Source organism: Caretta caretta, chromosome 7, assembly GCF_965140235.1.
Source record: "Caretta caretta isolate rCarCar2 chromosome 7, rCarCar1.hap1, whole genome shotgun sequence".
Classification (NCBI taxonomy): domain Eukaryota; kingdom Metazoa; phylum Chordata; order Testudines; family Cheloniidae; genus Caretta; species Caretta caretta.
Window position 1 is genome coordinate 113,148,238 of NC_134212.1, and position 24,778 is coordinate 113,173,015.

The window sequence follows — 24,778 nt, forward strand, 5'->3', positions numbered from 1 at the left end:
TAATTCATTTCATATAGATCCCAAAGAGTGCTGATGGGAAATTGTTCCTCTTTCACCAGAGCCCTCCTGTGTGGACTATCAACAAGATAAAGCCTATTCTCCCTCCTTTTCAGTACAAATAAGACCCCTGGAAGAAGCTGTGTGATTACATGGCTTACCCTGCCACCAACATTCTGACAGCACCTAATCATACATCTCTTCAGTCAATATGGCTAGTGCCATCACACAGATGACACAGTGGCTCCAGGAGAAGGTTCTGAAAGAACAACTATCAAATCAGGAAGATGGAAGTGGTACGGGTATGAAGAGTAAGGGAGCTTACCAAGACCCTCGCAGCAACCTGTCAAGAAAGCATCTGTCGAGACAGCGTGTACTGGAATCTTCTCTTCTCTTCTTCATAAAATGGCATCAACAGTGCAAGAAATGCTTCCACCACCTCTGAATTACTGGTAGACCTACATTCCTTTCCAATGAGGGCTTGTCAACTGAGATCCACACATTCATCACCTCAAAACTGGAAAACTTTTGCTCCCTCTATTTAGGCCCAATCAAAAACTACACTTGTGCAAGACCAGTCACAAAAAGCAAGTTTAATGGGAAAGGACGATCTATTGGTTAAGGATGAATTCAGCTCCTAGGTCTGCTACAGACCTCCTGAGTGACCTTGAACAAGTCAAAATTTCTGTGTCTCGGTTTGTCCACCTGGAAAATGAGAATAATATTTCTCTACTTCCAAAGGTGGTGTAAGGATACATCTATAAATACCTAGGACACAATACAGAGATGGAGGCAATGCAGGCAGAAATACCCAGCTCACTCCACTGGTTCCTGTTCACTTCTGGGTAAAATTCAAAATCCTGGTTCTAATTTTCAAGAACCTCAATCTGGCTGTTTAAGCGATTGCCTCTCCATACCAAGAAAGCAAAGTTGTCAAGGGTTACAGAAACCAAAAATATTAGGGTAAAATGTTTGTAGAATCAGAAGCACAACAATCTTAGCTACTGGGCACCAGGCTGTGGAGTACTCTACTGAAAGAGATAACAATGAGCCCCTTATGAGAATGTTTTCAGAATCCAGCATAAAACATACTCGTTTTGTATCACTCTACTCCTAATAACAGGTACTGAAGACAAAATAAAGAGAAAGAAGAGAAAAAGAGGGAATGAATTTAAGCAGTGTAGCTGTACCCTCGGTTGACAAGAGCAAAGTCCAATTAAAATCCATTTCAAAACTTCTCCTGCTTTTGTTATTTGAGTTCAGCATCTAGATGCTATGGTGACTGGTATTCATAAATAGAATAGATAAATAGATAAAGTACATGGATTCTAACTTAAGAGTTAACAGGTTTGCAGAGTAGGAATTTAGCAATTTACTGTGCAACAACCAATACCACTCTTGGCTGTGAAGATTTGAAACCTCTTGAGTTTACAATTGCCTCCTGCTTCAGCAGATGTGCCTGTAAATTCTTATAACCAAATATCTGTGCAGTTAACTTCCTCAGTATGCATGTGCACTGCCTCTACTTTTACATGCTAGCTAACAAGTTTTTACTGTGAAGCATCAGTCTCACATTTTCATAATATTTTTAAAAGATTTTGTTCATATTTAAAAAGGTATAAGTTGTTCACTTAGGCCTAATTACATATGCAGCTTGAAATTTCAAAGTTCTGTTGTTTCTTAGGTATTTCCACCCCTCAGAATGACCCTTCTTTCCAATGGAGACAAGTTTTGTATTTTTCATTCTTCTGAAAATCCATAATTGATTAACCAATCTTTCCTCAATTTTTCTAAAAATATGCACCTTCAGGCAGAATTTCAGCACAAAAGTTTCTAAGCATGTGAAAACAGGAAAATTGAATGGAATCTTGTTGTATTATAGAGAGTGCACCTGCTGTAGTTCATTGTGTGGCTGTTTAGAGCTAGTTTATCGTAACTCATGGGCATTAAGAATATATTAAATTTTTCCTTTGTTTAACTCTAAATTGGCTAGTGGAGGACTGGAGGAAGCTGGCCCTAATCACAGGACAGGACTCAAGAAGGAAGGTTGTTAGTCTCCTGACCTAAGGGTAAACAAGGTTTGGAACTCAGAGGCCAAAGAATTTGTATTTTGAGAAGACATAATATATACGACCCCACATACTTGTACTTTAAGTATTCTGGTCTTTGAGCAAATTATTCCAAGAACCCTGATAGAACTGAGGGTGGGGTGCCCGCAGAACCAAACTGTGACATCACAGGGCAAGATCTAGGATCGTTTCCACCCCCACCTCCTCCCGCTTCACAGTGTGTAACATTCTTCCATAACAAAAATCCTGCAGAACACCTACCACTATAATATAACCAAAGAATACGTCTATGCCTGCAAACCAACAGAGTCGCCAGTATAACTGAACACAGACCGAGTGATCAATGTAATTCAGAAGGGTCCTCATCAGGGTTGGCACTAACAATATCATAAAATGTTGAAGGACTCTCGGGTGCCAAACAAGATCTTATAGCCAAATTGTGTGCTGACAACAACTGCCATCTGCTATGTCTCCAGGAGAAATGCAGAGAGATTAACAAAGATACTCAAGATGAACTTGACCACTGAAAGATCACACAAGTAATATAGCAGCACCATTTTCATCAAACCTGATCTTGTCATCAACACAACATTTATGACTGATAAGAATTACATTGAAGTCTTGACGGTAGACATTGGTGACATTTATATCACATCTGGCTACAAACCACCATGCAAACAATTCAAGTTCACTCGCCCACATAACCTCGAACATGACAAAATGCAGGTGATGGTGTCAAATAGGGCTATAGTATAACTGATTAAAATGGTGAACTAGTTGAATTGTGGACAGATATGCACCACTTGAGCTTAATTCAAGACCACAAACTCGCAAGTTCTTTCAACAGCAGCCGATGGAAATGGTGCTACAATCCTGATAAGGCATTTGGCAGCAACAACATAGTTGGTTCATATAACAAACTTAGTTTGAGTCTGATTCCACATTCACAACACTGGCCCATTGCCATACAGATCAGTGAAGCCATAATACCAAACTCAGTACCACTCTGGCTCCATTTTAATTTTAAGAAAGTGGAAAGGAAGAGCTTCACCAATGACCTTGATGCCATTGTAAGAAAGATCAAACCAACAGCACAAAATTATGACCAGTTTGTCATCGTGGTGCACACTGTCTCAAAGAAGCACTTTCCATGAGACTGCAGAACAAACTACATGCCAGGACTAACATCCGAGTTATAAAATTGGCACACAAAATACAAGTAAAAGTTTGAAGCAGACCCATTCGCTGAGGATACCATCGCAGCCAGTAAAGAACTGGTCTCTGCACTAACGGAGGAAAACAGAAGTCATAGCGGAATCTAATTGAAAGCATGGACATGATCCACAGCAACAAGAAATCATGGATAACCATCTGGAAACTTAACAATTATCCAAGGAAGACAGAGCAACACTATTACATTACTGCAAACCACTTTGCATACCACGTCCCAGAAAATGGCAGGACACTGAACAAATAACCCAAGGCACTGTGTAAGTGGTAAGACTACCAACAGAATTATAATTTTGGGGCATAATACACAATGACCAAATTAACCTCCAGAATTAATGTCCTCAGAAATGGCAAACCCACCAATCTAGATGACATTTGTACCGAACAAATCCAACACTTTGGACAAGCAACAAAGAACTGGTTACTCAAGTTGTTTCACACATGCTTAACCACATACAAAGTGTCCAAGATGTTGCAACGAGCACATGTTGTGACAGTCCTGAAGTTGGTGAAGGATGCAGTGGAGCCAAAGAACTTCAGATGCATATCACTATTAGGTCACCTCTACATACTATACGGGCATCTCATCTTGAACCGCCTATCGCCATTTGTTGAAAGCACCTAATCCCACAGCAAACGGGCTTCCATGAGGTAAAACATGCACTGGTGTCAGCAGTAAGACCCTGTATAAATGTTAATTATGTTATTTAAAATAATTTTTGGTATTGTTTGTGTACCTATATAAATAGAAAAGCAATCAAAACCTTACATGCTGTAGCTCTCATTTGACATTAAGAGCTCATACATACTATTCAAATAAAGAAAAAAAAGTCAAAATATAAAATAAATCAGAAATTCTTACGTGGACAGTGGATGAAAGACCATTCATAATTTTTCTCTTTTGGACAAAGATTAGTGTCAAGAACCATTTCATTGGAGTGCACCCCAACAAGCTTCATTGGCCCTCTTGAAGATCCTTCCACACAATGCCCTTTTCCTGTATTACTGGGATCATTGCACCATCCACATCCAGGCTGTTCCAAACATTGCCCACAGGTCCTCAATCCAGAGCAGTTTTGAGCTGTATTATACAAAACATAATATTAATGCAATTTTTAAAAGATGTGTACTATACAAGGTTACTAGTACATTTAAAAGGGTAAATAGATTCTATTATACTCTCTTCTCAGACTCATAACTTTCCAAAAATCTTTTGGAAAGAACATTTCCATGCTTGGTCAGTAACAATGGTTTTTAAAAATTGTATTTTGGGAGGCAGCAAAATGAAGGTGATCATCAAAACAGATAATTACAAAAAAGAAAAGAAAAGAAATGCTGTACAACACCACAGCAAACTGAATACAGAAATAATCTGCACAATAAAAAACCCGCTCAAATTCTAAGTAATGATCAAGGGGCAAAAAATGCGATGGATTAAAGAAACTGGATTCAGCAAAAATAATAAAAAGGTGCCCTTGCAGCAAGAGAAGATTTTATTTTATTTTATTTTTTAGGGTGACAGCAAGAGGCTATCCCCTACTTCATTGAACCAGATGCTCATAGAAGCCACATGAGGATTACATAACTATGCAGCAAAAGGAAGTCTTGCAGCTATCCAAAGACAGAGAGGCAGAGGATCATTTTTCAGCTCTCTCTACCAATACTCAATAGAGCTATACACACACTTTGCTCCAGATCGTGCAACCATTTACATTGATACACATGTGCGTAGACTTAAGCACATGCATGTTTGTAGGATCAAGGTCTTGGCTGACCAGGAAAACTACAGAATCAAATTTGCAACAAATTCCGGTTATTGATCCAAATCACGAAGGGGAATGTTCAAATTGTGATCATTCAGACTCAAACCTATAAATTATTTTGAGCTTCAATTACCAAAGAACATTGAGTATTTTGGATTTTTTACTAAACACTCTGCTGACTCCTAATGATAATCTCTGAGACATACCATGAAATATTCATTTAAAAAAATATTCCCAAACTACAGATCAGAATTGCATTTCATTTTAATGAAGCTCCATCTTATTGTCTCTTTTCTGTAACAGCAAGTCAGCTTTCATTTACTTGGGTACTAAAAATCAAATCTCTCTTTCTCCCCCACATTGTCATCAACTGAGTTATTCAACTGTGCTGTTACCTATAAATCTTTACCTCTAAAAAAATTTCTACACAGCATCCTTTCATTTAATTTAAAATGAGCATGTCTCCCACAAGCAGTCTTCCTCAAATGTGGAATACCCAGTTTAGAACAAACAGAAGTTCATGTTCTGAAGTTACTGGTTTTTTGTTTTTTGTTTTTTTAAGAAAACAATACCTCAGTGGGTACATCTACACAGTAAAAACAAACCAAAACAAAAAAAACCTGCAGCAGAGACTCTCAGAGACCACATCAACTGATTCGGCTCATGCTGTGTGGATGTTTGGCTTGGACCAGAGCCCAGGCTCCGAGACCCTCCCCCCTTGCTGGGTTTCAGAGCCTGGGCTTCAGCCTGAGCCTGAATGTCTTCATTGTTATTTTAGCCCAGCAGTGCAAGCCTCATAAGCCTTAGTCAGTTGACCTGGGCTCTGAAAACTTGCTGCTGTTCAGTTTTGTTGGGGGGGGGGGGGTGCAGGCGCGTTGCTGTGTAGATTTCAGAGTAACAGCCGTGTTAGTCTGTCTTTGCAAAAAGAAAAGGAGTACTTGTGGCACCTTAGAGACTAACCAATTTATTTGAGCATGAGCTTTCGTGAGCTACAGCTCAAGTGAGCTGTAGCTCACAAAAGCTCATGCTCAAATAAATTGGTTAGTCTCTAAGGTGCCACAAGTACTCCTTTTCTTTTTGCTGTGTAGATGTCATTAAAAATTGCTTGGAGACTTTTAGTTCACAGTCCCAGTTTGTGTTTCACCCCCGCTACAATTTATATCTTAAAAATATTAAAATGCGACAATTGCCCTCCTTCAAACCTTCTACAAATAGCTAATTGCCTTCTTTCAGGGTTACACTGAAGGATTTTAACAAAGATGTATTTATTTTTAAATTTATAAAGTGCAACTATCAAAACCTTTTAAGGGCATATACATATACAAAATAACAATTTAAAACTAAATTAACACAATGGCAAAAACTAAGAAAAGTTTCTCCAACCACAATAAACTCAACCTTTTCTTTCAAGGAAACCCTCTCAAAACTCTTCTTCAAGGAAATCAGGTGAAACCCTGTGTAAATAAATAGGCTTTACACTACACTCTGAATATGAACAAACTGGTTTTGATGAATGAACAGGGGAAAACATAGCCCAGAGTCAAGGGCTTCCACCGCTATTTCCTTTAGTTCCCTAACTTACAAATAACCTCTTGGTTTCATTAGAAATTTTAATTCCTCCTTTTGGTCCCTTCCCTTCCCATCATGAATCTATCCTGATGGAAAAGTTACGAGGATCCTTCACAAACACATACCCATTCAACCATACATTAGGGTGTAGCAACATCATAGAATGTTCAAGTCTCATAGACTATCAGAGTTGGAAGGGACCTCAGGAGATCATCTAGTCCAACTCCCCCTTCAAAGATAGGAACCAGAATGCATACAGACAAGAACTGAGATGGGCTGTTAAAAAAAAAACAAAAAACTTAATTCCTAGGTTACTGAAAGGCAAAAAATGGAAGCTAAAATAATATATAGCATATTTCCTTGCATGCTGATTTTTAATTCTGGCCTTCAACTGAAGAGCCAGAGTAAAGAATGTATTGTTCTCTTATGGGTTAGTTTACTGATATATAAATTATGTAAGATAGTGCTCATCATTATAATCACTCTGCCATTTGTGCAAAGAGTACTTCGAAGATAAACGGATAGGTTTTGAGCATAATCTATCCTACAGAATGAAACATCTGTCCATCCATGTCTACTTATGGCTGATATAAAACTTTTGAAGAAGTGGATAAGTCTGCACCACTTATCTTAATACATGAGATGGGCCCCTGTGATGATTGTCACTTGTGGGGAGCGTTGCCTAGTCGTCAGGGGATTAAGACCTTTGAAATGCAGGGTGCGAGTTGATAGGGCTGTTCCAATTCACTGGGCTCTGGCCCAGGCCCTGTCAGCGCTACCAAAGAGTCTGGCCCTCAGGAGTTCCAACCCACCACCTCGTGACCTGCTAACAGTTACCAGAACTAGAAGTTCAACTCTGACAGGAGACTCCAGTCCTGGAATCTGACTGGTGGAACTTTGCGGTCCTGACTAGTTTCCTGCTTCTATTTAAACAGGAACAGTATCCATATACCAAGGAGGGTGGACTCCTCAGCCACCCCCCATCCCTCTGGGTCCCCTAACACTTCCTCCATTTCCTTTTTAATCTCATCCCAGGTTGACCCCTGCACCTGGTATGGGCCCTGGTTCTTCCTTATCCATTTATCCAAAAAATCCTTTACCCTGGCTTGCCAGAACCCGCAACTACCATCACAAGAGTTCGCGATATCCCCTCCAAGCAGCTGCGTGGACTGTTGGGGAGGGGGACTTACAGGCTGCCACTCACCTATCCAATGCGATGCATCCGAGTCAGTCACCGGCACCAAGATATTAGGGGGCTTATTCCTTCACCCACTTACTTCACCGGTCCTTCTCGCATGAACAGAGAGCAACAATACCCGAAGTCCAAATGTGCAAACAATTCGATGTTTATTGGGGTGAACTTAGATGATTTAACTGGGAATTGGTCCTGCTTCGAGCAGGGGGTTGGACTAGATGACCTTCTGGGGTCCCTTCCAACCCTTATATTCTATGATTCTATGAACTTCCAGCAAGCATGATTCCAGTTTCCTTCCTTAGTGTCCTCCTTCCCAGCTCTGACACCACAGAGCCTTACACCTGTGTCCTTGTTCCCATTCCTGCCCTTAGCCAAACATGATTCCAATTTCCTTACCCTCATTCCCTGTTCCCATTTCCCCTCCCCACACCCACTCACTTCCTGATTGACTACAGACAATATAGTAAAACTTGAGTTCTGCTTAGCTATACCTTAACCAATCATTTTCCTGAAATTTAACTAACCAATCCTAACATATTGTAACATGATTATGTAACCAATTATATCCCACCACCTTAATTAGTTTACACCCAGCAAAATTAATTATACAGCAGACAGGAACAATCACAGAACCAGACAGAGATTATACAGACAAACAATAGCAAAGTGGGAATTATAATGACAAAACAATACAGAAGTGAGGATTTCACATCCCAGCTATTGATAAGTGAGTTCTTGCCAGACAGGATGCTATCAAACTAAGTTTCCTTTTACATTTTCTAGGCACTTACCTTTCTCTGGAGGTGACAGGCTCTATCAGGACAGGATTGTATTCCTAACGGCCCAATAGCACCTTATTTCAATGTGACTAGTTTGGAATGCGAGGATGTGACCGTTCACTTCCCAGCTTATGGCTGCCTCTGCTGTTTAGCCAAAGGCCTTAGCCTAAGAACAGGGCCTCAGACTATCACAGTAAGAGAAGGACCTTACACTGGCAGACAGTGATTTTGATTCTTTCTTTTATACCTCTAACTAGCCAAGTGATAAGAAAACACCTAAATTCTTGGAGTACAGGCCTTTACAGACAGGCCTGAATATCTATATCCTAACAAGAGTCTCTGGATTAAGTTTAGAAGTGTGAGCAACAAGGGTGATGTCGTGGTGGGAGTCTGCTATAGACCACCGGACCAGGGGGATGAGGTGGACAAGGCTTTCTTCCGGCAACTCACGGAAGTTACTAGATCGCAGGCCCTGGTTCTCATGGGAGACTTCAATCACCCTGATATCTGCTGGGAGAGCAATACGGCGGTGCACAGACAATCCAGGAAGTTTTTGGAAAGTGTAGGGGACAATTTCCTGGTGCAAGTGCTGGAGGAACCAACTAGAGGCAGAGCTCTTCCTGACCTGCTGCTCAGAAACCAGGAAGAATTAGTAGGGGAAGCTAAAGTGGATGGGAACCTGGGAGGCAGTGACCATGAGATGGTTTGAGTTCAGGATCCTGACACAAGGAAGAAAAGAGAGCAGCAGAATACGGACCCTGGACTTCAGAAAAGCAGACTTTGACTCCCTCAGGGAACTGATGGGCAGGATCCCCTGGGAGAATAACATGAGGGGGAAAGGAGTCCAGGAGAGCTGGCTGTATTTTAAAGAATCCTTATTGAGGTTACAGGGACAAACCATCCCGATGTGTAGAAAGGAGAGTAAATATGGCAGGCGACCAGCTTGGCTTAACAGTGAAATCCTTGCTGATCTTAAACACAAAAAAGAAGCTTACAAGAAGTGGAAGATTGGACAAATGACCAGGGAAGAGTATAAAAATATTGCTTGGGCATGCAGGAGTGAAATCAGGAAGGCCAAATCACACCTGGAGTTGCAGCTAGCAAGAGATGTTAAGAGTAACAAGAAGGGTTTCTTCAGGTATGTTAGCAACAAGAAGAAAGTCAAGGAATGTGTGGGCCCCTTACTGAATAAGGGAGGCAACCTAGTGACAGAGAATGTGGAAAAAGCTAATGTACTCAATGCTTCTTTTGCCTCTGTCTTCACGAACAAAGTCAGCTCCCAGACTACTGCACTGGGCAGCACAGCATGGGAAGGAGGTGACCAGCCCTCTGTGGAGAAAGAAGTGGTTGAGGACTATTTAGAAAAGCTGGACAAGCACAAGTCCATGGGGCTGGATGCGCTGCATCCGAGAGTGCTAAAGGAGTTGGCGGATGTGATTGCAGAGCCATTGGCCATTATCTTTGAAAACTCGTGGCGATCGGGGGAAGTCCCGGACGACTGGAAAAAGGCTTATGTAGTGCCCATCTTTAAAAAGGGAAGAAGGAGGATCTGGGGAGCTACAGGCCAGTCAGCCTCATCTCAGTCCCTGGAAAAATCATGGAGCAGGTCCACAAGTAATCAATTCTGAAGCACTTAGAGGAGAGGAAAGTGATCAGAAACAGTCAGCATGGATTCACCAAGGGCAAGTCATGCCTGACTAATCTAATTGCCTTCTATGACGAGATAACTGGCTCTGTGGATGAGGGGAAAGCAGTGGACCTGTTGTTCCTTGACTTTAGCAAAGCTTTTGACATGGTCTCCCACAGTATTCTTTCCAGCAAGTTAAAGAAGTATGGGCTGGATGAATGGACTATAAAGTGGACAGAAAGTTGGCTAGATTGTCGGGCTCAACGGGTAGTGATCAATGGCTCCATGTCTAGTTGGCAGCTGGTATCAAGTGGAGTGCCCCACGGGGTCAGTCCTCGGGCCGGTTTTGTTCAATATCTTCATTAATGATCTGGAGGATGGTGTGGATTGCACCCTCAGCAAGTTTGCAGATGACACTAAACTGGGAGGAGAGGTAGATACACTAGAGGGTAGGGATAAGATACAGAGGACCCTAGACAAATTAGAGGATTGGGCCAAAAGAAATCTGATGAGGTTCAACAAGGACAAGTGCAGAGTCCTGCACTTAGGACGGAAGAATCCCATGCACCTCTACAGACTAGGGACCGAATGGCTCGGCAGCAGTTCTGCAGAAAAGGACCTAGAGGTTACAGCGGACAAGAAGCTGGATACAAGTCAACAGTGTGCCCTTGTTGCCAAGAAGGCCAATGGCATTTTGGGATGTATATGTAGGGGCATTGCCAGCAGATCATGGGACATGATCGTTCCCCTCTATTCGACATTGGTGAGGCCTCATCTGGAGTACTGTGTGCAGTTTTGGCTCCACACTACAAGAAGGAGGTGGAAAAATTGGAAAGAGTCCAGCAAAGGGCAACATAAATGATCAGGGGACTGGAACACATGACTTATGAGGAGAGGCTGAGGGAACTGGGATTGTTTAGTCTGCGGAAGAGAAGAATGAGGGGGGATTTGATAGCTGCTTTCAACTACCTAAAAGGGGGTTCCAAAGAGGATGGATCTAGACTGTTCTCAGTGGTAGCTGATGACAGAACAAGGAGCAATGGTCTCAAGTTGCAGTGGGGGAGGTTTAGGTTGGATATTAGGAAAAACTTTTTCACTAGGAGGGTTGTGAAACACTGGAAAGGGAGGTGGTGGAATCTCCTTCCTTAGAAGTTTTTAAGGTCAGGCTTGACAAAGCCCTGACTGGGATAATTTAGTTGGGGATTGGTCCTGCTTTGAGCAGGGGGTTGGACTAGATGACCTCCTGAGGTCCCTTCCAACCCTGATATTCTATGATTCTATGAACACTGATAATGAACAGTAAGAAAGAACTGAAATAGGGGCAGGGTGTCTCTACCTCTTTATACCTCAGCTCAGAGCACTAGGGACATCAGTGCACAGACATGGCCACCACTATGGATATGGTTAGGGAAAACTTTCTGGCACCAGTACACAAGACACACACACACACCCCTAGTGTAATGGACATATACAATCATTCAAAGAAGAACCACAATTATCTTTTCAAACTTCCTGAACAAAAAAAAATCCTTTACCAGTAGAAAAAAATAATACAATTAAATTATATAAACTGCAGAAGCATTCATACAGATTTAGAAATCAGTTATAAGATTAAGACGATTAACTTTGAGTGAATAAAAATGATTAACTGCGAATGGAGGTATTTGAACCACTTTTTCCTGGAAAAGCAAAAGGAAAAGAAATAAATGGCTAAGAAAAAAGGCAACTCCTATCACTATAAAAAAGGTTAAAAAAAATTCACAAGACTCTGTCAGCATAATTTTGAGAGACAAGGTGGGCAAGGTAATAGCTTTTATTCGTCCAACTTCTGTTGACAACAGAGACAAGCTTTCGAGCTACACAGAACTCTTCTTCAGGTCACCTGAACCAACAGAAGTTGGTCCAATAAAAGATATTACCTCATCCTTGTCTCTCTAATATCCTGGAACCAACATGACTACAACAACCCTGCAAAAAGCATAATTTTGAGACTATTAAAGTCTATTTTAATCATTTTGCTTTATTATCTATAATTAAAATGAGGACATTGCTTAGTTTTCTGTCATTCTCTCTTCATATTAAACCACAACTATATTGAAGTAACATTAAGCACTTGACATAATCCCACTGATAAGTTACATCCATGGAAGAGCAATATGCAAGTAATTTGTAAATACACAAATTGCATCAGGACTGTTTTTCAGAGGTGCCAAGCACCTGTAGCTCCCATGGTTTTCCATTGAAAAAGTGGGTGCTCGGCACATGTGGAAATCAGGCCCCTACTCTTTTACCTATTTATCCTTCCAGGGAAATTATTAAATGAAGTAATAGCTGTAAACCCATGCTGTCACATGGGTTTAATTCGTAAAGTCGTGCGTGTAAAAAAGCCAAAAATGGCTGAGCACTTAAAAATTGGATAGCAACAGACTTTGAATCCCAGTGATGACTGGTGATGTTCTAAACAAAAAGAGTTCTCAACCATGTTTGAAGTTGTTTTAATTGCTTTACACTGACTCAGACATTCTGGTCTTCGGAGTGATGTTTGTAGTTATTGTGGGTGCTGGTTGTGTCTATGGGGGAGTTGTGCTAGAAGATTTCTGTGGATTTCCGTGGGTGGTGAAGAAGGGGTGTGTGCTGCCATGAGGGGATGTGTGTCTTTGGAGTTAGTGTGTGATGGGTTTTTTTTTTTTTCAATTAAAACTTAACAGTAAGACACACTAAAAAATGAAGTTCTAGGTATATCTAGAGCTAGCCTGTCCCATTCATATAATAAAAGTAATCTTGGATTATTTTATCTTTCCTCAACGACTGTGTATGCTGGAAGAGCGGTTAAGCAGAAAAAACTGAAGCCAGCAAAGTTGCTTCAAGGGACAATATTTACAAAACAAAAGCAAAACATTAATATAAGGTGAAAAGGAAACAAAATTCCCCAGTTTGCAGTTCAACCTATTCCCATGAAACTTGAATGTGGACCCTAATTTCCCAAAGGCATTCCCGCTCACTCAATCAAACAGTTGTATTATAGTCCTTCTCATGAGCATCTGTGCAGGGGAGGAACCTAAACTAAGGCCGAAACCCTTGTTAAACACTAATCAGGTAGTGCCCCTATTTCCTGTTACACACACTTTTTAGCAGTTCTGGTAATATTTTCTTCACTTTAGAATATCAAAACACTTTCCATGTACTGTACATTCTTTCTTCTTTGACAATTAAATGACATACCTAGACACCTTACTAACTCGACAAATAGTTCTGGAAATAAAAGAGAAAACTTGGTAACACGGAAACAAACACTTTATATTGTGATGAATCCCTGTTAAGTACCAGAATATCAATATAATGTTACTGGAAATAATACAATTATGTTTCCAAACACTGTCAATAGTGTTCAGAAGCATTGCTAGAACTCAATTTAGAAGCACGAAATATCAATCTGAATTTACTGGTAACTGTCTCAGATAAAAACTGTCACTTCATAAATGATTTCAAATGAATTAACAGGTTAAGTGAGCTTCCCATTTGTCTAAAGAAAAGGAGTACTTGACTAACACGGCTGTTCCTCTGAAACCTCCCATTTGTCTGACTTTAGTCCTGGCTTGAATCATAAATTGTTCACCTGAGAAATTTGCAGAAACCCCTCACAGGAGTCTACAGCCTGTTCCATTGAAGACTCCTTGTCACCAGCTGGCAAAGGCACCTGAGATCAGTCTTGCTCACAACCGACTGATAATTAGTGACCCCAGCTGATGGTGCTAGGGACATTTAATTATAATAACTACTTCCAGCTGTGGGGAGAGAAAAAGGGTTGAGAACTCAGAGTTTGCGAGGACTAGGAGTCAAAAGCAGTAGGAGAGTACTGCTAGAGAAAGTCATGACTTGCTAAAGAGCTGGGGCTGGCCTCCTGAGAACTCAAAATATTACAAACAAAATGCTAGCAGATACACATGGTGATCAAGTTTAGATTCACTGGGACACATTTGCCGCATGGGCCTGAGGTTTCAGTTCTTGACAAAAAGGAGTTAACAGTCACGGTGTCCTCAAGCAGGGAGAGCCCTTGACTCTGAATTACTTCTCATTGATGTCAACTTGGCCTGAGTTTCTTGACCTTCAGAGCGTACAGCAAGGTTAATCTATTTATGCAGGCTTCCCCCCTACCTGAAGTTGCCTTAGTAGTTTGTTTCATGTGGGCTGCCTTCTGTCAGTTTGTTATTTTAGAAACTATTTTTGGTAATAGTTTTCCATAGATATAGAGGTTACTGTGGGTTTATTTTAATTAGATAAGGTTTTAAAAATGTAAACATGGGGGGGTGGAGGGAGAGAAAGGATGGAGAATGAATACAGCACAAATCCCTTCACAGTAAGTTCTACAATCTCTTGCTAATAATGAGAGGATGATAGGAGACTAAAATAAATAGCTCATGTAAAAGAAAAAAAATCAGTACACTATACAAGTGTTATAGACATATGGAACATAGGTTCAATATAGATAATTTACTTCTGAGAGACAGACAATACTGCACCTACTAGAAAACAGCTGCTTAATCCTCTCATTTATTATTATCTTGAATAACAATAAAAGTGGAAAAACAGTAATGAGGATTCCAAGGGATTTAAAATAATTTAATTTTTCATGCTAACTACAAGCTCAGTCTCCAGGGGAAAAAGGAAATATGTCTTGAGGTCAAGATCAAATAAGTTTAAAACTATGGATGTGGTTACTGTCCCTCAAAGCATGAACCTCCCACAACCCTGGACTCCAAAGGATCAGGGATCTACATGTGGGGAGATTGAAAAGAGTAAGCAGCATCAGATCTGTCCAAAGCCACCTCAACCAGGAAACTGTTTAAATGGTAACATGGTGCGAGGCGGCTTCATTAACTTTTCAACAGACCCCTCACTGTGCTGTGGAACTGAATGGGACAAAAAGTCAGTGGGATGAGAGGTGCATGGATCAGAAGTTCTTTTCCTATTGCAATTTATTTTATTTATTTACTCAAAGGAACATAGGTACTTCCTCTTTTGATAATAATTTTTTTAAATTCTAAAATATATTAAGGAAAGCACTGGTCAAAGCTCCATAGTTAAAGATGAGTCTGTTTTGCACATAAAAGTAGGAAAACACCCACTTTCTTACATATGAATACAGAGTACGCTCCCCCCAAAAATTACAGCACTTATTCAATTTTACAAGTAAGCTGGTTAATTGGTCTCTTAGTTAAAATTCACTTTTAAATTGTTCTTTTAAGGAATTACGTGCAGCGCCAGAATATTTTTTTGGTCCTGAATTTTCTTAACAATGAAACATAAATGCTTCAGTTTCCCTAATATTGTAACTAAAAATTACTGAAATTTCATGTATTGCGTATATTTGAAAACAATGGCTAATTGCAATTTTTTCCATGTTTCTTCATAGCTAAAAATGTCTCCTTCAACAAGTATAAGTATATTATAGAGAATTCCAAATGGAACTGCCCTCTTTCAAAAGGGTGTCGCCTCCCATTGATTTCAATGGGATTGAGACCACTGATTGCTGCTTATTATTTTTTAGTATTTGTAGTATGACTGTTCTTAAACGTGTGGCTACTGGCTTCGCTCTCATTGTAAGTAAAGGGAGGCAATAACCATTTTGAAAGAGTGTACCTAGTGAGAACTGTCATAAATATAAAGGGAAGGGTAAACCCCTTTAAAATCCCTCCTGGCCAGAGGAAAACTCCTCTCACCTGTAAGGGTTAAGAAGCTAAAGGTAACCTCGCTGGCACCTGACCAAAATGACCAATGAGGAGACAAGATACTTTCAAAAGCTGGGAGGAGGGAGAGAAACAAAGGGTCTATGTGTCTGTTGGTATGCTGCTTTTGTCGGGGATAGAACAGGAATGGAGTCTTAGAACTTTTAGTAAGTAACCTAGCTAGGTATGCGTTAGATTATGATTTCTTTGAATGGCTGAGAAAAGAATTGTGCTGAATAGAATAACTATTTCTGTCTGTGTGTCTTTTTTGTAACTTAAGGTTTTGCCTAGAGGGATTCTCTATGTTTTGAATCTAATTACCCTGTAAGGTATCTACCATCCTGATTTTACAGAGGGGATTTCTTTACTTCTATTTACTCCTATTTCTATTAAAAGTCTTCTTGTAAGAAAACTGAATACTTTTGCATTGTTCTCAGATCCAAGGGTTTGGGTCTGTGGTCACCTATGCAAATTGGTGAGGCTTTTTACCAAACCTTGTCCAGGAAGTGGGGTGCAAGGTTTTGGGAAGTATTTGGGGGGAAAGACATTTCCAAACAGCTCTTCCCCAGTAACCAGTATTTGTTTGGTGGTGGTAGCGGCCAATCCAAGGACAAAGGGTGGAATATTTTGTACCTTGGGGAAGTTTTGACCTAAGCCGGTAAAGATAAGCTTAGGAGGTTTTCATGCAGGTCCCCACATCTGTACCCTAGCGTTCAGAGTGGGGGAGGAACCTTGACAAGAACAATAGGAAGTTGTAGACATTTTAAAAGAAGACAGCTCCTCATGAGTTTCTCTGAAGGAAAATATTTTTAGACACCAGCCTCTGGTGACAAATAAACCTCCAGTTATGAAAAATAGTTTCCAATATTCCTGTGATCTCATTATTTTGGAGCATTTTTACCTCCTCATGATCAGAGGTGGAAAAATATCAAATGCATCTTTAAAAAAAAATCATTTCTTCTAATCTCAGTCCACAAACACTAAACTGCCCTAATCATAATCCTGTAGTTATTGCATTCTGTCACTACTGGGCAGAGATACGGTTGTATGCACTCCCTAACTGTGCATTTCCATACTTTAACGTGTTTGGATTTCTTTTAAGTTTAACCTTAACTCTGAATTTCCTAGGTTTACAATGCTTAGTTTGGGGATAACTACAACATCCCTGCAATGTATATTACCCTACATTTTAAATTTTGTGTGTATAATTTAAAATATATTTTTATTAACTAACTCCATTTTAATATAGTTTTTGTCTGGAAATATGTACATAAAATTATATACTTATATTCTAAGATTAATAATCCTCTAAAACTAATCTACTCAGGGGAGTGACTCAGTATTTGTGTATAGCTACAGTGCCGAGTACAATGTGGTTACAATCCCTAATGGGGCCTCTGGATGCTATGTTAATATATTATCATTAATATTTCTATTAGAATAGGGCCTGGAATTCAATCAAACATTGATTGCCCACCACGCTAGGTACTGTACACACAAGCAACATGGAAGACAGAGTTTGCAGTGCAGGTGTCAGGCAAGAGAAAACAGGTGAATGAGACAAAGAAAGGTTGGAAGTTGGTGGGAAATAAACAGAATTTAATATAGATGCCGAAATCCATGATAAATATTAAATAAGACTACAAAATTTCTAGAGAAGACTGACATATTGTTTCACAGGGCCCTTCTGTGAACATGGTTTCAGAAGTAACTCCTGTACAAATGTATGTTTTTCAGGGACCTCTTTTTAAGCAGACTCCGCAGTTTAAGTCAAATTTATTTTTGTGGATGTTGGTTTATTTTGCCATCACTGACATTAAAAGGATACAGTGTCCTCTGAAATCAGCAGGAATGCTAAAAGTAATGCAAAGGCAACTATTAAGGGACGGCGCCACACTCCACTAATATTAAATGAATACATTTCAAATCATTACTGACAGTAGAAAAAGTAGTGTTCACTGTCTGGGGGAGAAAGACTAAAAAGCTGGCCATAAATTTGTTGGCAGACATCCAGTGTTTTTTCAATTCACAACTTCAGTGAAGTGATATTATAAATACAAGGACATATATACAATTATATATTCTCTATGGAGAAGACAATATGCCCTTTATCTCTCCATGGTCAAACTGGTAAGCCTGCATGTCCACTGACAGCAACGGAAGGGGCTTTTTCCCCTCAGAGAAAGGGCTGCCAGAATGGGGCCCCCTTTTTCTCTTTAATGCAGGAAGAAGGAGGAGTAATAGAAATCTATAGAACACCAGTCTCTAATAAATGCTTAAGTCCATGCAGGAATAACAGATGATCCACTTTCAGGATTCCATTAGAGGGGCAGCACATAACAAGAACCGCCATGCCCAAAGGCTGTCCTTGGGGTTTCAGGTTCTGTGGGAGAGAAGGAAGGAGTCAACAATAAAAAACCTTAGATGTTCTTTGTAGGTGTAGTAATTTATTAAACTGAAAATGGTACTGTAGGTCAGAAAAGGAGATTTATATTCAAGGTGGAGGAACTCTTCTCTGGACATTTATTGGTGGATTATGAGTATTTGCCACCAGCAACCCATTCTCACATTGTAACGGCTTGAAGTGGTGGTGATGAGTCGAACGAAATTTTCTGCCAAGCAGTTCTTAAAATGACTAGATGTCATCAAAAAAAAAAAGTGTTCTTCATTTATTTTCCAAGCTGTAGAAATAAATATGCATTTCTCATATCCACTCATTCAGGGTGATATTTTCTGGTGGTTAAACTATGAATGTGTGTGGCAAGTAGTCTACTGGTGCAGAACAGATAAAAATGTTCAAATATTCATCTATGAGCCATGACAAAAGTAATGAAGTGTGAATGCTTTTCTTTTGTTAAGCTATTGTTACGTACATTTCTGTGAACAAACAAGCAACAAGATTAACTAAAACTAATATTTTAACAAGTAAATAAACTCATTTATATTAATATCTCATTAAAATGCACCTTTTAGTAATAATATTAAATAATCTATCTACCTTAATTTTCCAATTAATTAGACTGAAAACAAGGTCTGATTTAGATATTCATTTTCTTGTTTTACACTCAAACTTTCAAATACTTTAAGTCCGATAAAATGCCTGCTCATGGAAATTGATTTTTTTTTTATTGGCTAGAAGGAAAACACAATTTCAGAGAAAGCTACTTCTATACGATATTGAACTGACATATGGCAAATAACATTATGTTTATTTAATATAAAATTTTATAGACCTACCTCGAATGACAACTAAATTAAACACAGTGCTTTTGTTGTCCCTGCACAAATGGAAGTGGTATGGCTTTCAGATAAATGCAAAAAAAAAATACACTTGAATAATATACAAGTTGTGAGACAAACCAACAAAAAACAGGAAGTGTGAGGTCAAGACAGACTCTTCACTCATAACTCGTGCCATTTTTAAAACAAAGGTACAACTTTTGCAATGTTAGGGATGTCAATTTTATTTCTGAATTTTCCGTCACTGTCTTATGGATTTTAATTAAATTTCTTTTTTTAAAAGAAAAAAAAAATACTTTCCTGGATTGTTGTAAGACAGAAGTCTCCAGATAATGGAGTATTTTAAATTTTGCATATTTATAGCATTATCAATCCCTACACAGGCTACACACTCATAAGTGATAATGAAGTGCACATTAATGCAGTTTCCTATTAAGTCTTCCATAGCAAGGCCTACTTGCCCCTCTCAAACGACTGGAGATTGGAGACCAATATCTCTTATGCAGAGGCCCTTTGCCTCCTGCACTGGTTCCCACCTCTTTCCTAGCCCATTTCCTGCTTTAATAATATTATTTCAACTTTAAAAAATTGTCATTGAAATGTATCAACTCAGGCACACAATATACTCACTCACTATATACTATGAAGATAAATGATAATGAAAGAACTTCAATTAAATTGGGGGTGCAGCCTTTTCTGCAGATCCCAGTGTCCTTAGCCCTACTATTAGCTGATAGAGCACCTGTGCCTTTGCTCACCTATTTTCCTTTCTTTTTGTCTCTCTCCTCCCATGTAACACACAGGCACAGAGTAGCCAACTACATGCAGAACATTCAAGCTTCAACCTTCAAATGAGATGAAATCAATGGCCCTCATCATACACCAAGCACACCATCTTTTACTTTACCATTGTCCTCTGGGATTCATGGGGAAGCAGAAAGCTACTGTTTGCATCTATATGTAGGATCTGATGGAATAGAAAAATAATCTAGCCACAACTCTGAAACAAGGTCCATCTGATGTCCAATATCTTGAACCCTGCCAAATGGATTCAGGAAAGCCCCTCCTGATATGTCACTTACTCTATGTCATGTCTTGATATATAAAAAGAGATGAACTGCACCCATCAGACAATGCTTGCCAGTATGAGGAAGCAATCATCCAATTATCTGCACTCTCACTCACAAACACCTCTCATGCTATCAACATATAGTTTATTTTGTGGCCAGAAAACCCATACCACCTACCACCCAGCCCTGAATACAGTCCAGACACTAGCTTCTCCCAGTTCTCTCCAACCATCATAACAATCTTGACTGTCTAGCCTGCAATCAGTACCAGGCCACTTCATTTCTTGTCCCCTACACCACTGTTTCTGAAACTTTTGAACACTGTCACCCATTAGGAAAATGAAACCAATCATGACCATGCTGCAACCCTGCAGCCCCTCCCATCCTTGGAGTCTCTCCTCTGACCAGGGAATGCCCCCACGCATTGGAAAATACTGCCCAACACACAGTGATTAATTTGTAATGAAAGAGGTGCCAGGGCTCAAGTAATTAGGAGCCAGGGCTCAAGCAATTTTTTCACTTTCATAACTTATGCAGCAAGCCCAGAAGTGTTAGGGCTATGAACTGCCAAGTGTGGAGGTGCTGGGGCTCAGCCCTGGCACAAATTAAGCACTGCTGACACACAGGATTATTGGAAGATGAAGAGCAAAACCCTAAGAGCCTGTACTCCCATGAAGAGGTATTGTCCATAATGCTGATGACATTGCTAACCACTAGGAAGCTCAGGGTGCATCCTGCAATCTCAAGGGGAGCAATCGGAGGCTATTAGCCCATCATAGCCCCAGATGGATTGGCCATTACACTGAAGAATTTACACCAAGAAATTTATGACCCTGAATGGTGGACTACTCAACTAGTCTAGCTGTTCAGTCTTCAGTGTAATATCGCAGGAGGGGCTTTGCATGGCACTACTGCTATTTCTTTTCAGAAGTGAAAGTGGGCCGGTACGGCATACCAGTAAGAAGTGGCTGCCAGTATGGGCCCGTACACAGCTGACATTAAACGACCCTCCTTAGAGCGTTGCCGCAGCAGCACTTTAACATCACTGCCCCTTTTACCCCCCACCCTGGGCCACTTGGGGGGGGAGGGGTGCAAAAGGACCAGTTGTCCCGAGGCCTGGCAATTTAAAGGGCCCGGGACTCTGGCCGCTGCCGCAGACAGCGTGGGCCGGGCAGCGCTGAAGGGCTGGCTGGGGGACTGTTACCCCCAGCCCCACCCCGTCCGCCTGAGGCCTTGCCCCTTCCATGGGCCTGGAGCCAGGCCCCCTGTACTGGTAAGACTTTTAAATTACTTTTATCCCTGTTTCTTTCTCTCCTAGCAGTACTCTTTGATGTCTGTATTTCCGAGTGGTCCAAGAAGTTTGTGCTTGCTGCTCCAACTTTTAGCACTCTGCACTACCTCCAAGCTGCTACTCAGTAAACAGCTATGCTGCTGCTGCTCCATTCTGAATCTTCTAGGCTTGCTGCATATGTGTCCCCACGAGTGGGAGAGAATCTGCCAGCTGGAGAAAAACTATCACCCACCCCATCCAGTCCAGGCCATTGGGATCCAGACTGCCCTCCACTGACAGCACTCATCCAATAATTCACCTCCATGCACCTCTAGATCTGCACCATTACAGAGGGCTACATGGTCCTGGATGGCTCCTCCTGTTACCATCTTCCTGCTATTACTTTGCTCCCTCCAGACTGAATGCCTACTTGCCTGCCAAGGGTACTGAGTTGTGGAAGTCAGAACATATCGACCACAAACTGCTGTCTCACTGTCCACAGGATTATGGGCTTTGCTGATTGGACCAAATGAAGCCACCCAGGGCCAGTGTCTGCTGCATGCACCCACAGATTCAGGAGAAAGTTATGACTGCCCGACACTGGGGGGAAAAAGGTCCACTGATGGGGCTTCTTCTGCCACTGAAGACTCATCTGATTGACTCCTGCTGAAATCACTGCCTCTACCATAAACTGAATGGGGTACCTTGCTAGTGTCCTTTCTTCTTGATGAAGTAGGAAACCATATGCATTTTATTCTCAAAAGGAGGGAATGACCAGTCTGTGAACTATTGGGATTTGGACCCACCAATCACACAGGGGGAAAGTTTTTCATGCCTCCTAGCCACCAATCTGCTACCTCATATGAGAACTCAATGCTTACTTTTCTCATGGAGTGAGACAAAACACAATTCCCAAGGAGTCATGAATTCACATTTACAAGCAATAAATGATGACGCAAAACCAAGACTGTTTGTTTTTCAAGCAGGTTGGGATTAGCCTTATTTTTACAATGATTGAATAGCTGCACTCTCATTGGATGAGAAAAAGGACTTCTCTTGTTCTTTCTCTAACAAAATACATCAGGGTCTTAAAAGTACCAGCTCAGGAATTCAGCTGATCTTTTTAAATAACCTGATTTCTGATTAACTCACGTTTTATAACTTTTTGGTCTTAATTTTACCAGTCTTTAATTTTCATCCTCGGACATCAGTTTAGTTTGACACAATAGTAATGTGTCTACTCATGTAAATACAGTGCAAAGAGGAATATATTTGTCTATTTATTGGCTCTTCTACAAATCCAACGAGTATTCCCTCTGTCAAAACTTATTTATACTATCTGCATCCATAAAATATGAAACAAGTTATCCATTGCTGATATTAATGGGCTATGATGACAGCTGAAATGATCTGTTTTTTCTTTCCTGTACCTAGTGAATCTTACTCAAATGTTTGTGCTTCTATAAAATAAGCGTGTTATAGTTAACAGTGTTCATTCATTATAATACTTACGAGAGCAGGTAGCAGTTTGCCATTCTAGGCACTGTCCATATGGAAAGGAGATTATATAGGCATTTGAGTCAACGCATCGTTTTGTACTGCTACACCACATACACTCCATGGCATTGCTCGTGCAGTTGGAACATGTTGTTCTCAGGGAACATGGTTTTTTGCAAGGTCTAGCATTTTGATTAGGACTAACTAGAAAAAAAGCAAAAAGAGTTTATTCATTTAACATAAATTCAATCCCAATTGTTTTAGCATTATGTAATATTAAAGAGTGTTAAAATAAAAGTGATTGTCTCCTGGTTTATTTGTGAACAATTTCAGTCAGACTCACCGTACAGTATGCAAATACAAATGGCTTTTTACAAAAATTACCCTACTGTTTGTATAGTCACCTTAAGTCACATTATATCTTCAAAAGACTTCATCTAAAAGTGATTAAAGGAATTTTACTTATATACTGCTTTAGTAAGTTTAACATTAATTGTTCAATAACATCAATTTAGTTATGAGCACATGCATTATATAAAATATGACTGCAGGGCTACTGTAATAGGTATGTGTGATAGGGTGCTGAGTAAGGAGGGCTTAATCAGCCCCAATCAAGGGGAATGGATTAGGGCTGGTTGAAGAGCTCTGTGCCTGCCTGGCAATGAGAAATAGCTGCCAGCCTAATTAGCCTGAGACTATAAAGGCTGGCAGGAAGTCAGTCAGAGGACGATGGGGGAAGAGAAAGGCCAGGCACAGAGAGGGGTGGGGACCTCTAGTCTGCAGCTGGCCAGGCCTGCTTCTAGCGAAGTTTGGCTGTGAAAAACCTGTACATAGATAGTAAGGTGCTGGTGGGAAACAGCTATAAATAAAGAGCACTGGTGTTTGCATCAACATGAGATGTCCCTGACTGATTTGCAAGGGAAGCAGGGGTGGAAACCAGTGGCGCCCAGCTTACACCTCGCTAAAGTGTAGCAATCTATGACCTTCTTGTTCTGTCGCTCTTGTTAGTAAAATAGTGAATAACCATAAACCACAGTTATTTACTTCACTAGTGATATATTTTTCCCTTAAACATTCTGCATCTTATCTGAGAGTGAGAGTTGCCAAATGAACATCTGCCCCCTGGTGTATATATTAGCACTCAGTACAAATTCAAAGAGAAAATAACAAGGGAAACATTATTTAATGTATAAGAGGTTTTTACTGCAGACAGTATTTGTCTATCTTAGTCATGGTATGTGTAATCTCTGAAAAGTTATATTCTAAATAAAAATTACTTGTATGTTTTTCTGTTGCATTTTCTTTTGATTACAAATAAAGCTGTAACATGTGCATCAACACGAGCATAGTAATTCTTAACTAAGACCAGTACATAACAATATTGGTAGAGTAATATTTTTCTATTATAAAAGGGATTTTCACACCACTCCTGTAATAAATGTTGACTAACCCCACACAGCTATCATGTACTTTGTGTATTATTGATTATACAGGTAAACAGCTTTATAGAAAATAAACTTAATCCTCAAGTCCTTTCTCAGCCCTTAATAAGGCAAAAACTCCCAATGTTTTGAGAGAGTAAAGACAAGTAAAAACTGAGTAAGGACTTCAGGCTTTGTCCCACTAGGCATAAATTTGAGCCACAGCTTGCTATAATCATAAACAATCTTTTACTGTGAAACTATTTTAAAAAATGTGATGGAACTTTAAAAGGGAATCCCAGAAGCCCTGAATTTTCTTGACCTC

At 40.1% G+C, this 24,778-nt stretch overlaps 1 protein-coding gene across 4 annotated transcripts in view; it reads right to left on the reverse strand.

The window, feature by feature from the left end:
• The window catches only part of ATRNL1 (attractin like 1), a 1,055,790-nt gene that overhangs the window by 718,728 nt on the left and 312,284 nt on the right, over positions 1-24,778 (reverse strand). For all 4 annotated transcript variants that reach the window (XM_048857032.2, XM_048857033.2, XM_048857034.2 and 1 more), the window contains exons 18-19: positions 23,048-23,236; positions 4,159-4,377 (exon numbers count right to left, since the gene is read on the reverse strand). In XM_048857032.2, the coding sequence (XP_048712989.2) occupies positions 4,159-4,377; positions 23,048-23,236 (408 nt within the window). The remainder of the gene's footprint in view (positions 1-4,158; positions 4,378-23,047; positions 23,237-24,778) is intronic.